The 14,695-nt window shown below is 50.9% G+C and overlaps 1 protein-coding gene and 1 long non-coding RNA gene across 3 annotated transcripts; one reads left to right on the top strand and one right to left on the bottom strand.

Annotated features, from left to right (window-relative positions):
- Window positions 1-434: 434 nt before the first annotated feature.
- FBXO42 (F-box protein 42) lies at window positions 435-4,524 on the top strand. Its single transcript, XM_034671303.1, has one exon. It carries the CDS (start codon window positions 467-469, stop codon window positions 1,616-1,618), a length of 1,152 nt encoding a protein of 383 aa, XP_034527194.1. The 5' UTR covers window positions 435-466; the 3' UTR covers window positions 1,619-4,524.
- Window positions 4,525-6,711: 2,187 nt separating this feature from the next.
- On the bottom strand, window positions 6,712-14,681 carry LOC109489976. Of its 2 annotated transcripts, none has more exons than XR_004628731.1 (4): window positions 14,493-14,681; window positions 14,061-14,176; window positions 13,741-13,793; window positions 6,712-7,272 (listed from the first exon to the last, which is right to left on the bottom strand). It is a non-coding gene; the product is annotated as an uncharacterized LOC109489976 (long non-coding RNA). The 2 variants fall into 2 exon arrangements; XR_002143148.2 differs by having other exon boundaries at window positions 6,712-7,107.
- Between the last annotated feature and the right edge of the window lie 14 nt (window positions 14,682-14,695).

The raw sequence follows: 14,695 nt of genomic DNA, 5'->3' as shown, positions 1-14,695 counted from the left end.
GAGCTCATTCTCAGGACCCCAGGATCATGACCCGAGCTGAAGGCAGACACTTAACTGACTGAGCCACCCAGGCGCCCCAAGTTTGTTTATTTATTTATGTAATCTCTACGCTGAACGCAGGGATTGAACTCCTGACACCAAGATCAAGAGTCGCATGCTCCACTGACAGTCAGCAAGGCGCCCCCACCACTGATCCTTTAAGTGTCAGCTTTAAGGATCTCTTTGCCTGAGAGCCTTTCCTTAGGGTCCCCAAACAAAAACTGATTCCTCCCTCCACCCCACCCCTATCTTGCACACACCTCTAATGATAGCACTTGTCATGGTTCAGTCATAGATTATTCCCGTGTATCTGTCTCCTCTTCTAGCCTAGAAAGCAGACTACATTATTCTCATCTCTGTATCTCCGGTATCTGCGAAATGCGTGCTTGCCCAGATGCTCATAATAAAATGTTTGATGCTTAAATGAATGCTCAGAACTGAACACAGGTCTTTTGTCTTCCAGGTGGGGCAGTGTGTGGTGGTCTTCAGCCAGGCTCCTAGTGGAAGAGCCCCACTCAGCCCCAGTTTGAACTCCCGCCCATCGCCTATCAGTGCCACTCCTCCAGCTTTGGTTCCTGAAACCCGAGAGTACCGCTCTCAGTCTCCAGTAAGGAGTATGGATGAAGCCCCTTGTGTTAACGGCCGCTGGGGCACACTGAGGCCCAGAGCTCAAAGGCAGACCCCCTCAAGTTCCCGGGAAGGGAGCCTTTCCCCAGCCAGAGGAGATGGCTCTCCCATCCTCAATGGTGGGAATTTGTCTCCAGGAACAGCAGCTGTAGGTGGCTCTTCCTTGGACAGCCCTGTGCAGGCCGTATCTCCTAGCACTCCGTCTACCACTGAAGGATATGACCTCAAAATGGGACTTTCTTTGGCCCCCCGACGAGGGTCACTACCGGATCAGAAAGATCTGAGGTTAGGATCAATAGATCTGAATTGGGATCTGAAACCCGCTTCGAGTAGCAATCATATGGATGGTGTGGACAACAGGACAGTTGGGGGAAGCATGCGACACCCTCCTGAACAGACGAATGGTGTGCATACCCCACCACACGTGGCCAGTGCCCTTGCAGGAGCTGTCTCCCCAGGTGCCCTGCGTCGGAGCCTAGAAGCCATCAAAGCAATGTCGTCCAAAGGCCCCTCAGCCTCCGCAGCACTAAGTCCTCCTCTGGGGTCTTCTCCAGGCTCTCCCGGGAGCCAGAACCTGAGCAGTGGAGAAACAGTGCCCGTTCCCCGCCCAGGGCCTGCCCAAGGAGATGGACATTCCTTACCTCCCATTGCCCGCCGCCTGGGCCACCACCCTCCGCAGTCCCTAAATGTTGGCAAACCTTTGTACCAGAGTATGAACTGCAAGCCCATGCAGATGTATGTGCTAGACATTAAGGACACCAAGGAGAAGGGGCGGGTCAAATGGAAAGTATTTAATAGCAGTTCTGTGGTCGGACCTCCTGAAACCAGCCTGCATACAGTGGTCCAAGGCAGGGGTGAACTCATCATATTTGGAGGACTCATGGACAAGAAACAGAATGTGAAGTACTATCCAAAAACAAACGCCTTGTACTTTGTGCGAGCAAAGAGATAATGTGTTCTAAACCCCCTTCCCTTTCTGTGGCTTTTAATTTTCCAGCGTGCAAGCATTTGGACTGAGAATTGGGAAAACAAAGGACAGAATTACTCCCATAAACCAAAACCCCAATTCCCAACCTCACTCACTCCAGGCTGGGGTCAAATCTTCATTAAGAAAAAAATTATATATAAATATATAAATATATATTATATAGCCAACTCTGTTTACAAAGAGGGAGAGGTCTCCGTCCTGGTTCAGATAAATCTGTTGCTGTGTTTTAGCAGAGGCTGTGCTGCCTTTTTCTACTTTGCTGGTAACTAGACCAAGAATTTAGGGAACAGACTAATGTCAGAACTTACCTAAAGCAACTGAAGAGTCCCCGTAAATCTCTATGTGGCCTTGGAGTTAGAGAAAGAACGAGCGTGTATAAGGGGCATAAGGGGAGGCTCACGACCCACGAGCTCCAGGAGCTGACAGGGTGAGAGGAGCCTGTGGAGAACGCTTTCTCCCTTCCTTGTGAAACCACACAGGGCCTGTGCAAACTTCCCTTTCGGTCATGCCCTCTGCCCAGCCCTGTTCTGCCCTTGTGACTGAGGAAAGTGACCCAGCTGGGAATTTTGTTCCACGTGTGTGTGCCAGGATCCCCACGGGCAGTGTTCATGCAGAGACGCCTGTCCACCTAGTGTCCACTGGTCTTTAGCATGCTCCCTCTGTGTCTCAGAAAACATACTGGTGTCTGATTTTGGAATTTTCTGTCAATCCTATTTGATTGCAAGTTGCCAAAAACCACATTTATTCCCTTAAGACTTGATCCTCAGAAGCTGCCTTTTCCTTTTTTTTTTTTTTTTCCTTTGGCATATGTGGATTTTTTTTTTTAATTTATTTTTTTTAAAGCTCTAAAAGCTTTCTCACTTTTCTGTTTCTTTTATAAAGCCTAGGTGCCCAGGGAAATCTTCTAGAGATATTTCTGGAACCCTTTCTCTGGTATCAGTTGGGGGCCTGGTAGGGAATTCCAAGATGCCAGTATCATGAGAAATCCTTGAAGCATCAAAAAATACTGTTTTTTGCCCTTTGGGCTTCTCTTCCAAAGCACGTTGGGCACACCCACCCATATTTATATAATGTGGAGATTGATCCTGGAAGGGAACCCCAGTAATAGTTCCTTCTAGAAGTGATTTCTGCCCTTGTTGTGACATGCATTTTTCTCCCTGGCTATTGATCAGTGATTGGGTTGAGTGTTGGGTGCTTATTAGCCTCTTTGATGCAAGGCTGACCTCTGGAGCAGCCCCTCCTTTGTGACTGTCTTGTTCACATGTGACCCAAATAAGAGTTGGGTTTTTATGTCACACCATTTCTGAGATAAGGTGCAACGAACTAGAGCATTTCTTTAGTTGCTACAGTCAGTTACAAATTATCAGTCTCTACACCGTGGCCTGGGCCTAGGAGATGTTAGAGTAAGTCAGATGGCACCACTTTAATTTTTGGTGATTTCTCATCACTGGAGAGAAGATTTTTACTTTGACATTAGGATTTGAATTTCAAAACATTGCATTTCCGGTCTTTCACACTCCCCTTTTTCTTGTTAGAGTTTCCCAAGCACAAGCCTGCTACAGCTGGCCCTGGGTCCTGGCTTTCAGCCAGCACTTAGCAGTCTGTCTGATAAGTGTGTTTTCTCCTATTACATCATGTTGAATTCTTTCCCCTAGCCATTAGCTTTTACAATGTGGTCTTGGTGGGAAAGCCCCTCTGGTGCCAAGCCCAGGAAAGGGCCAGCTCAGAGGGAGAGGTCTGTGTTCCAGAAACTGTTCCCTTAGATGATGAAACTACCATGTGCCTATTCACTGTGGTGTCCACCTACTCCGAGCTCAGGATTTAGCTTGCTAGACACCTTGCTCCTGGGCTGTTGCTGGTCCTTCCTCGGTAAAGACTGTTAGATCATGTGGGGTCCATATTCACAAGAGAGGGCTTAGCCTGTAAGCTTAGGTATTAAATTATTGCTATTACTGAACCTTGTTTATGACATCGTATCTGTGCATGGACAGCGTCCCCAAACTCAGTTCCTATTTAAATATAAAGTATTTGGAAGCCTGAGAGTTCAGAATCTCAACTTTGTGACCATTCCCTTTGTCCTCTGGCCTCCCTAAGCCAGCTGGTAGCTTGTGGATTCCCTCTCTTTTCCCCAGACAGGCAGGCAGCGGAGGTGATGATTCCCTTGGAAAGTAACTGGCTCCTCGGAACTCCACGGCATCCAGTGGTACCAGACTGCTCGGACCAGCCTGTGCATTTACAGCTCCTTAGGAAAAATCTGCCTCATGTGGAGCTGGTGGTGTTGGTCTTGGGGCTCCTGGGCGTTGTGGGCAGAGACCTTAGGAAAGCGACTACACACAGGCAAGGTGGATGTGTCCTTAGGCCCTTGTGAAGCCACACGTGCAAGGGAACTTAAAGTGTCCCACCTACAGAGAGCATCCCCCCAGCACCCTGGGTGTTTCAGTCGGGCCACATTTAACCACAACTCTGGACAGGATGCCAGTTTTGTTTGGACAGGATGCCAATTTTGTCTTAATTCACTGAGAAAAATGAGACAAAAAACTTCTTTGGCCTTCAGGAGCACCTAAATTAGCAAATATTTGTCAGTATTGAAGTACTTAAAATGCGTTTTGTTTCTACTTGAAGCTTTAACCCCTTCCATTCCTGCAAGTGTGCCTTTGAGAGCCCCACGTCACATGGACTTCGCTGGCCACCTCCTGGACCTGTGAGAGTCTCGGTGTCTTCCTTCCCTCGTGGATAGAGCTTCTGTTTTCTCACCTCTCAGGCTGGGCAGCGGAGAGGGTTCCGTATTTCTGTTCACATTCCTGCTCTTATGAACATCAGTGGTGGGCTGCACAAACATCCCTTCAGCCCCCTCCCACACACACACACACTTAGCTATTTTAGGAGCACCAATTAGATGTCAAAACAAGCTTAAATTTAGTTGTAAGGTAATACTGGCCTTCCTCTCTTCCCAGCCCTCTGCAGATTGATCTGATTTTAATGTTTGAGTTTTATATCAAGAGCTAAAACCATGAACTATCCCAGGAACTGTGTTGGAACTCTCTAAAATAAAGAAGAAGAGGATGACAAAAGAAAACCAACTTGAGAAGTCTTGACTTTGGAGAACAGAAAACCACCAGCTGATGGAGAACAGAAGGATACTTCCTTTCCTCTAACTTTATCTTTCTGGGTTTCCTTCTGCTTTGCTTCTTTGCTTCCCCTTAAAAGTGATGTTCCTGTGGGTTTGTCTGTCTGTCCTTGTCCTTGTGGTGATCCTGGCATGGTGATGTGCTCTGCTTTGTGTTGTCTGTGCTCTCTTACCAGTGCACAAGTCAGTGGGGAGGATCTGAACACACCCAGGGGCAAGGAAGCCGAACTTTGAGGCCTGCGTCCCATGCAGCCTCCCCACGAACTGCAGAAGGCATATTCTGCATGGTCACCCGTAAGTGGCTCCCCCTCACTGTGTTCATTGTCATATGAGAGCAGCCGTTAGGCCTTGGCTCCACCCTTGCTCTCCTTCCTCAGTCTGCTCCCTTCCCACCAACCAGGGTTCATGTCAGCGCACACCCGTCGTGCCCTGGCGAAGCTGGTGCTGTGAGTGATGTTTCCCGTACAACTCAGGGGTCCCAGGTGGCTTACCCTGAGATGGTCATTTTAGGCACATAACAGTGTAGGAATGAAAAGTGGACTTCACTGATATTTAAATCTGTCAATTTCATTTTTTGTTAAGGTTTTCCCTGATGACTTTTTAGCAATTTAACAAATAAAACAAAATGGACAGAGTTGTCTTAACTGTGTTATTAGTAGAGAAGAAGAAAGAAACAGAACTGTAATGGAAGACAGCTGAGGTTGGAGATTGACGTTGGAAGCGAGGTAGTTGGGAAACTTGCCTCCCGCTCTAGGAGGGCTGTGTTTTGAGGTAGAGATGGAGAGTCGCTCTGCCCCGGGGACAGCTCCGTGTCATGATAAAGCAGCTCTCCGTCATGCTTGAAGGACTTGGCATTTCAGAGCCTCGGGTACCACCCTGTGGTGGAGACCCAAGAGAGGTGATGAGCCTGGAGCAGAGGCCCAGGGGCAAGGACAACAGCCACATCATCGCTGGCCTCCTAAGCAGGGAGGAGGACACAGGGCCCCAGTATCTTGAAACCGCATAGCAAATGGTGGTTAGAAACATGGGCCAGAAGCCCTAGAGGCCNAGGGAGGAGGACACAGGGCCCCAGGATCTTGAAACAGCATAGCAAATGGTGGTTAGAAACATGGGCCAGAAGCCCTAGAGGCCCGTGTTCTAATCCTGCCTTCCCCTGCTTACTGCTAAACCTCGGACACAAAGTTTCCTCATCTGTAAATATAGTTGTTTCTGTCTTAAAGGATCATGAGGATTAACTGAGGTTGTATGTGAAAGCACTAGGCGCAGCGCCTGGGACATGGTAAGTGCTCAGTAGATGTGGCTATGATTTATAATGAACCCTTGAAGAAAATACAGGATCAGGAAGGAAAGGGCTGGGCTCACTGTGTAAATTGCTACAAGCATTCCCCTGCTAAGGATTATGCGTGTCTGTGGCTGTGTGGGTCATCTTTTAGATGTCAGCGTGAGAACCTCTGAGGTTTTTGCCTCTCGAGAGCAGTAAGTAGCAGCTGCTGCTGTAAACAGGTCAGAATTGTCTCATTGTTTAACCTGCCTTTTGGACTTCAGTTCCTTGGTTTGCTAGTTGAATTCTGCCTCTGGCACATAAGGTATTCTTCTGCCTGGACTCAGGGGCACACTTAGTTGGCTCCCAGTCTGGAAGTGTCAGTTGGGGACCGATGACATGAGTGCCCAGCTGCGTGGTGGCCTGGGAGGAGACAGGTCCCGCAAGGGTAGGGGGCTGCTCCAGGGCTGAAGCCACTTGGCCCTGTGTGCCAGTTTCTTACACCCACGGGTCTTTGTGCCGAGCACCATTATGCTCTTTTCCTTCAGTGCGTACGGTGTACTGAGTCTGTCCCGGGCTCAGGTGCTGTGAGCCTGCAGCTCTCATCCTAGCTGCACATTCGTGCTTCCCAAGCTGTGGCATGAAACTTCCACTGCTCACAGCATGTAGTCTGATGCTGTCTGTGCCGTGTCCTATACTTTGAGGCACACAGCAAACTAGAGCGTGGCCTGAGGAAGGGTCCTGGGTACAAAGCGTCCAGCACCATGTGCTGACTACTACTGAATTGGCAAGAGGTAGAATGACTGTTTTGTGATCTTTCACAGTTGCCCTTGTGGAAGGGTTAGACTTGCTCTTTTTGGGTCTGTTGGGCTGAACAAGGTCCGGTGGGTAGAAGCTCTAGAGAAGAGATTTCTTCATCGTTGGGAAGAACTCTGTGGTCAGAGCTATATGTTTCAGGACCAGTTTGGCACTGTTGGAGGAATTCAGGCATTGCCTGTGTGTTCTGCGGCATCTGGTAGAGGAGGCAGCATTTGGTGGGTAGGGTGCCAGGGGTGATAAGTGATCCTGGGGAAGGAGGCAAAACATCAGTGCCTGGGGAGGGCCCCCACATGCCCAGCCTTCAGGACAGGTGGGCCTGTAAGCCTCCCAGACAGCATCCTAATGCAGTCTGTCCCTGCCACAGGCTGTGCTCCTCACCACTGATGAGCATGCTTCTGCTCCAGAGATGACCTGAACAGGAAGACAGCAATGTGAACAGCCTCAGGTCAGAGGGTGTGTGGCAGCAGAGAAGAGGGGATGTGCCGATTTGGGGAGAATCCTTAATGTCAAGGATAACACAGCTCAGAGAAGATTCATGATTCCCCCAAGGCCTGGCAGGAGGGGGCAGCCACTGCCTTCCCATGCAGGCCGAGCACAAGACTCCCAGGCCACTCCCCTGGGTATTGACAGGCCAGAGGCCTGTGCACATTTACATCTAAATGACAGCACCTAGCCTGGGGAAGGGCAGCTGCACACTGCCCTCTCTCCTTCCCAGGCCTTTGCCGCTCTTCTCCAGCTGGCTCTGTGGGTAGGCAGTGCAGGAATCACTGACTCAGACAAGAAGACCAAGGCCTTGCACATGTCACTACCCTCAGCCAGTCCTGCAGCCGGAGTCTTTGCCTCCCATCACCCTCATCTGGGAATCCTCAAAAGGCCAGCCTTTGAGCTCCCTCATGTCCAACAGGACAGGAGGCATCACCTCAAAATCTTGCAGGCTGGTAGTGCTGCCATGGGGGACCGGTGTTCACCCTTGCTTCTCTGTGCCTTCCCATCTCCCCGGAGACGGGGAGCATCCCTAGCTCAGGTCTGCCTTCTGCCCTCAGTGGCCGTAACTGTCCCCTCCCCCCTACGATATACCACTGCCAACAGCCGTCCAGAGCCCTGTGAGGTCATGATTCCATCATTGCTGGAGTGCTCAAGCAGAGATTGATAACTTGTATGGGAGGGGATGGCAGAGCTGATGAATGCATCAGATCAAGAATGGGACCAATGGACCCCTCCATGCCCTTTCAACTCAGAAAGGGCTTCCTAGAGAGGTTGCAGGACAGGGATACGGGCTTTCAATAAGAAAAGACCTTGGTTCAAAAGCTGGTACTGTCACTTTGGGCTGAGACAAGTCATCTCACAACTCAAGGGCTGGAAGGGCACCTAAGAGTCCCTTGATCTCATCTGGTCTCAGTTTTATCAATAAGGTAGCAGCAATGCTGCTAGCCTCACAGGTTAGCAATTTAGCGGGATCCCTCAGTAATTGTTGATCTATGGAATGGGTGTGCTTCCCCAAAAGACCACTTGGGGGCACCCTGTGAAAGGCTTTCCGTCCTCAGCACTCTATCAGAGGCTGACTTCAGAGGGAAACTGAATGGGCTGGAGGAGAAAAATGCCCATTTCTCCCCTTCTTCTGTTGGTCAAGGCTGGATAGGATCCTATCCCTGGCCTCTGCCACATTTCTGAGCACCACTGCCAGGCTGGCCCCCTGCCCTCTCTGCCCCAGCCCCCAGCTGTGGGAAAGCCAGTGTTTTCCCCACCGGGCCGGGCTCTGGGCCCAGAGCCTGTCAGCACACACAAGGCTGAGCTGATGTTAGGAGAAAATGCCTAAGAGGCCTGGCAGAGTGTGCCATTTCCCCACTAGGGAACCTGTCTGCCCACCCACTGCAGGGAAGAGAAGGAAGGCTGGGGGCCAGGCCTTACCAGGCAGAAACCTGGAAGGAAGACGGAAGCTCCTGCCCACCCATCAGCAAAGCCGAGAGAGCCCAGCTCCACTCTGGGTGTTATGCATTCTCAGCACACCTTTCCCTGAGCATGTACGGACCCTCGAGGCGCTGGGACACAGATGGCTGAAAAGAGGCCCGCCTCTGGAGTTGCTCACAGCCTCATCACAAACCAGGGAGGTGTCACATTGGGCTGAACAAAGGTGACAAATCCTGAGCTTCAGAAGCCAAAGACAGTCCCAGGTATCATACTAAAAAGATACGAAGGAGGTAAAGAGCTGTCTATAACCGACACCGCCAATCAGGCAGGAGGGTTGTTCGGAAGCCAGAGAGAGCCAAGAGATGGGTTTCTCCCTGCCTCAGCCTCAGCCTTACCCCACTAAATTGAGGCAGGGGGCAGATGAGAATAAAGCCTTTCTGGGGGATCCCAGGCCTGGCCTGGGACAGGCAATAATGCAGGATGTTGGCAGGCCTCCAGGCCTCACACTGGGGAGGCCGACTCACTGTGGTCCAGTAAAGGTGCAGAGGAGCTGTGGGAGGTCTGGCATATCCAGAAGGTCTGGTATTTGGGGCTGAGGGCAGTTCAGAGTGACCCGTATGTACCAGGGACCCTCAGATGTAGCAGGAAAAGAAGCTTATGACCAGAAGCCACAGTGGAAGGAGAGGCCAGCACAGGTGAGGCCATGGCAGAATTATGGAAGAGAGTTCTCCCTGGAGCAGGAGGCCTATGGGGTCCAGAACAGAGGATGTCCAAGGAATGGGTGCCCCCCCCACCCAGACATGCTTCCCTGGCATTTGGGTGACCCCTCCTACACATCAAATGTGAGCCCCAGGGCCAGAGGAGGGGGAGATGAAAAGAAACAACCTTGAGGAGATTGAGTTTAAACTGTAGAGAATGAGAAGTCCGCTGAATTGAAGTTCACCGGGAAATTATTGGATTAAAATGGCTGCAGACAGATTAAATCAAGTCAGGAAACAAAGCTGTTTTGGTGAAGGTAAAAGCTTGTACTTGCTTCAGTTAGAAGAAAAGAAATCAGAGAAAGTGCTAGGGAATCCCAAGAACCAAGGATGAGAGGTGCTGTGGCCGGTGCCAGAGAGAGAAAGGAGAAGGGTATTCCAGTAGAGGGAATAGACTGCAAAGGCACAGAAATCCAAGTGTGACCAGCCCTTCCGGAACCCGAGTGCGCAGGGCAGACCTGGAGAATGCATTGGAGATGGGGATGAGAGGCAGGCAGGAGTGGGGTCTGGACTCAGGCGGGAGCGACCGCAAGAGGATGTTAAATATATAGGGAGAAAACTCAGCCCCTGACAGCTGACTGGAGCAAGAGAGGAGGAGGCCAGTGCTCACTCCTCCATTAAGCAAGCAGGTAATACTCGGTGCCAGCCCCTCCCTGTGGAGCTGACATTTCAGTGGGGGGTGAGGGAAAAGGGACAGATGTGTAAAGAGCCGAGCAGGATCGTTCCAGATGAGGATCATAAGGAAAATAAAAGTGGGATGTGACAAAATGTGATGGGCTTGGGCTCATCAGAGAGGGCCTTTCTAAGGAGGTGACATTTTAGCTGAGACCTGAATGTAAGAGCAGCCGTGCAGAGAGAACAGCAGCAACAAAGGCCCTGAGGCAGGCATGAACTTGACAAGTTCAAGGAGCAGAGGAAAGGCCAGCATGTCTGGAGTATGTGAGTGAAAGCAGAGGGTGCAGGTGGCCTTTGTAGGCCATGGGGAGGGAGGGGGGACATGACTGTAGGTGCAGTGGAAGGCCATTAGAGGGTTGTAAGCAGGAAGTTGATACATGAGGCTATCCAGGTCAAGGACACTAGCCTTGCTGCCAAGCGCAGGCCTGGCACGTTCCAGGCTCAGAAGAACTCCCTGGGGATGATTTGGCAGCTCCAGCCCCAAATCTTCTATTTAAACAGAATCTGCCCTTCCTCTCTACCCTCCTGCCCCGCTTCTAAGTGCAGTTGCCTGGTTATTTGATCGCAGACCCCACCAGAGTGTGGGGTCCACAAGGGCAGGGTCTGATTGTACTTCACAGCGGTCTTCCCAGTGTCTGGCCTGGCACAGGGAGTGTTCGTACACACTTGACAAGTACACATCTCCATCCCCTCAGGCCTGGAGTGTTTGCCGGGTTTCCTAACTGGTCCTTCTTCCGGGCTCACCCTCTTCAGGCCATTCCCCAAGCTGCAGCCACGGCCGGTCAGCCAACCCGTTTCTATTGAGCTTTTATGATGTGTCAGACATACTCTAGCTCCTAGGGAGTATTATGGGCTGAACTGTGTCCCTCCCAAATTCTCGTGTTGAAGTCCTAACCCCCAGTACCTCAGAATGTAATCCTACTTGGAGATAGGGTCTTTACTGAGGTGATTAAGTAAAAATGAGGCCATTAGGGTGGGCTCTGATCCAGCATGACTGGTGTCCTTGTAAGAAGAGCAAGTTTGGACTCGGACTTGTACGGAGGGAAGGCAATGTGAAGCCGTGGGGAGAGGATGGTCACCTACAAGCCAAAGGGAGAGGCCTGGAACAGATCCTTCCCTCCCACCCCTACCAACTCCTCGATTTATCATTTCCAGAATGTGAGAAAACACATTTGTGTTGTGGAAGCCACCGAGCCTGTGGTACTCCGTTACTTCAGGTCGAGGAAACTGATACAGCGATAGAACAGAGCAAAAGACAAGGCCCTTATCCTCATGGAGCTTATGTTCTGGTCAGAGAGACCGACAATAAATTTAAAATTTCAGAATCAAGGGCGCCTGGCTGGCTCAGTTGGTAGAGCATGCGATTCTTGCTCTCAGGGTCGTAAGTTCGAACCCCATGGTGGGTGGAGAGATTACTAAAAAATCTTAAAAAAGTAAAATTTCAGAATCAAGAACAGGATGACGTGAAGGAGTGAGCCTAGGGGGCAAGGGCATGTCCTTGAGTGGGGGAGGAGGAAGGCCTCTGTGCAGGTGAAGCAGTCACTCACGGAGGTCAGTGGGGGAGATGCAGAGCGCGCCAAGTGGTGAGCGCTTCAGGGCAGGGGCCCTGTGTGGGATCAGCAGAAGGCCAGGCTCGCTGGAGTGCAGTAGGCAAGGGCAAGAGAGTGACCGTTGAAGCACGAGGTGGTCAGGGGCCAGTCACAGAAGGCCTTGAAGGCACGAGGCTTGGATTTATTCTGAGTGCAGTGAGAACTACTGGAAAACTGTAAGCGTGGTGTGACATTGCTGGATTTATGTTACCTAAAGACCACTCTCGTGCCTCTGTGACATTCCGGAAGGCAAGCCGGGACACCCTGCGGGACACAGCTGCAGGGTCCAGGCAGAGAAGAGATGGAAACATAAATCCGACTGTCCCTTCTCCACTTACCCTCCCTGGGCGTCCCACCCACCCCCGCCCCCGAGGTCCTCAGGCCCATACGTCTGCCCACCTGGGCCATCCACTTCAGGCAGGTGAGTGTCCCTCCCGGCCTTGACAAGTGCTCTCCAGGCCTTATGGGGCCTTGTCCAGAAGGTGCTCAGTCGACTTGGGGGATGGAAAAAGACCATATCATGAAGAAATTAGTGGATTAATCAGGAAGTTTGACACCAGAAGGGCCTTTAGATAGATGGTCCACCTGCTTCGCCTTAGGCCTCAAGAGGAAAAGCATCTTGTTTAGGGGGACACTCAGTGGTCAGAGGGGGCACAGGAAAACGGAACTCACCAGACCAAAATGGTCCACAAGCATCCTCCCGAAATGAAATTCTGACCACCGCACTCGCAGGCTCTAACCCTTGACTGGCTTCCTGCCTCCAATAGCAGTATTTCTGTGAGGTCTGTGGACCTGCTATGCACTGAATTGTGTGTCTCCCCTCTCACCCCCCATCAAAATCCATGTGAAAGCCCTAACCCCCAATATGACTCAGCGATAAGGCCTTAAAGGAGGTAATAAAAGTTAAATGAGGTAATCAGGGTGGGGCCCTGATCCAGTAATACTGGCGTCCTTACAAGAGGAAGAGACACCAAGGGTGTGTGTGCACAGAGAAGGTGGCTACCTGCAAGCCAGGAAGAAAGGCCAGGCCTCACCGGAAACCAACCCTGCTGGCACCTTGAGTTTGGACTTCCAGCTGCCAGAATTGTGAGAAGATAGATTTCTGTTGTTTAAGCCACCCAGTCGGTGGTATTCTGTTATGGCAGCCCCCGCAGCCTGATGCAGAACCCTGCTTCTGAACTGCACAGTGCTCTTGTTAATGTGCAAGCTTACAGACACATCTGGCCCCCTAAAGCAGAATCTCTGGTGGATGGACCCCAGGAATCCATGTTTTGAACAGGCTCCTGATGCTCACTGAAGTGTCCTCTCCCTGGGCTCTTGAGGGCAGTGAAGGCTGACTCCCCTGGAAGCCTCTGGCCACTAGCTCCTCTGATCACCAGCCTCCCTCTCTGTCCAAGAGGATTTCACATCTGGCCTCCAGGTGAACTGGCAAGCTCATTCTGCCAAGTTGCTTCATTTCCTCACACTCTCCCTGAGCCCTCCAAGAGCCAAGACAGAGCAGGGCTAAATGTGAAGTCTGGAAACTCAGAGAAGTCAGATCTGAGCTCTGCCACGGAGAGAGAGTGCTCCACACAGTGGGACCCATCCCGACTCTGGGCAGATGTGGTAAAAACTGCAGGAAAGGGAGCTGAGCAAGCTGGGCGTGTGGGCAAGGGTTTCAAGCTGCAGAATCTCATAGGGATGGGTATGCAGTTGTGTTTCTGCCTGGCTGCCGTGGAAGCAAGTTGAGAGCAAGCACCCTCTCTCACACAGCCGCGTTCCCTCTACTGTCTTGGACATAATGGGCCACGGTGATCTGTGGGTTCACAGCCCTCTGGCTGCTTTCAGCATTACTAAGAAGAGCCCTTCTAGTGGCTGGGGGCATAGTGTAAAAAACGTGAGACCCAGTCTGGCAGACAGATGTTCTGAGTCCAAGAACCCTGGGTTCCAAGTCTACTTTTGCCACTCACCATCTGTGTGATGTGACCTCAGATAATCACGTTGTCTCGGAGAGTTTCCTCATCTGTAAAAGACAAGAGGGATAGTAATATTTCTTACACAGGGTTGTTTATGAAATCAAGTGAGGTCACCTCTATAAAGCCTCCACTGTCTGGCACTTAGTTAGCCTTCAGTAAAAGTTAACTTATAGATTATTCCTTACAAAACAGGGGTTTGTCCAATGTGAAGGCCCTGCAAGAAGATACTGGTGAAAATCAAGCATAATAGATAACCTATCAGGAAGGACACACCCGCATCCAGTCCCACTAACAGGCATTTACTGAGCACCCACCTTCTGGTAACAGGCGGGTGTCTGTTGTTAGAACCGTGGAGAGGGGCTCAAGGCCTCTGTGCTGAAATGTCAGCTCCAGGAGGGGAGGACTTCTTGGTATTCTGTATTGCCAGCGCCTAGGATGGGGGGAACACATAGTAGGTGCTCAGTAATTATGTGTTGAATGAATGGGATGAATCAATCAATAAATGAATGGCCGGTACAATCCTGTGGGCCTCTGACTCATTTTTAAGACCTTGAGCAAGTCCCTTAACCGCTCTGAGCTGCTGTTTCCCCACTTGTTAAGCCAGAGGTGTTTAACTCATCTCTTAGGTCCTGCCGAGCAGAATTAATAGAGAGTAACAGCAAGGATAGTAACTTCATGAGCGTTGCTATGGGCCGAGCACTGTTGTAAAACAAAAACAAAAACCGTGGGAGATAATAGTATTTTACCTCCACTTTATAGAAGGGAGACTGAGGCACTTAGAGGCAGGGAAGGCTCCCGGAGACGGGGGATTTGATCAGGTTTTGGAGCAAAGCCTGGGGATCAGACCGAGCAATGGAAAAGACCCATGGCCCAGGGGAGAAGGCCCAGGGTGTTGCTGCGCGTGGTAGCTGCGAATTTAAGAGGGGCCAGCCCCACCCCCGGCGGTTCC

Source organism: Ailuropoda melanoleuca, chromosome 11, assembly GCF_002007445.2.
Source record: "Ailuropoda melanoleuca isolate Jingjing chromosome 11, ASM200744v2, whole genome shotgun sequence".
NCBI lineage: Eukaryota > Metazoa > Chordata > Mammalia > Carnivora > Ursidae > Ailuropoda > Ailuropoda melanoleuca.
Note: the sequence above shows the minus strand (reverse complement) of the source record. Positions and strands in the feature narration are given on the sequence as shown.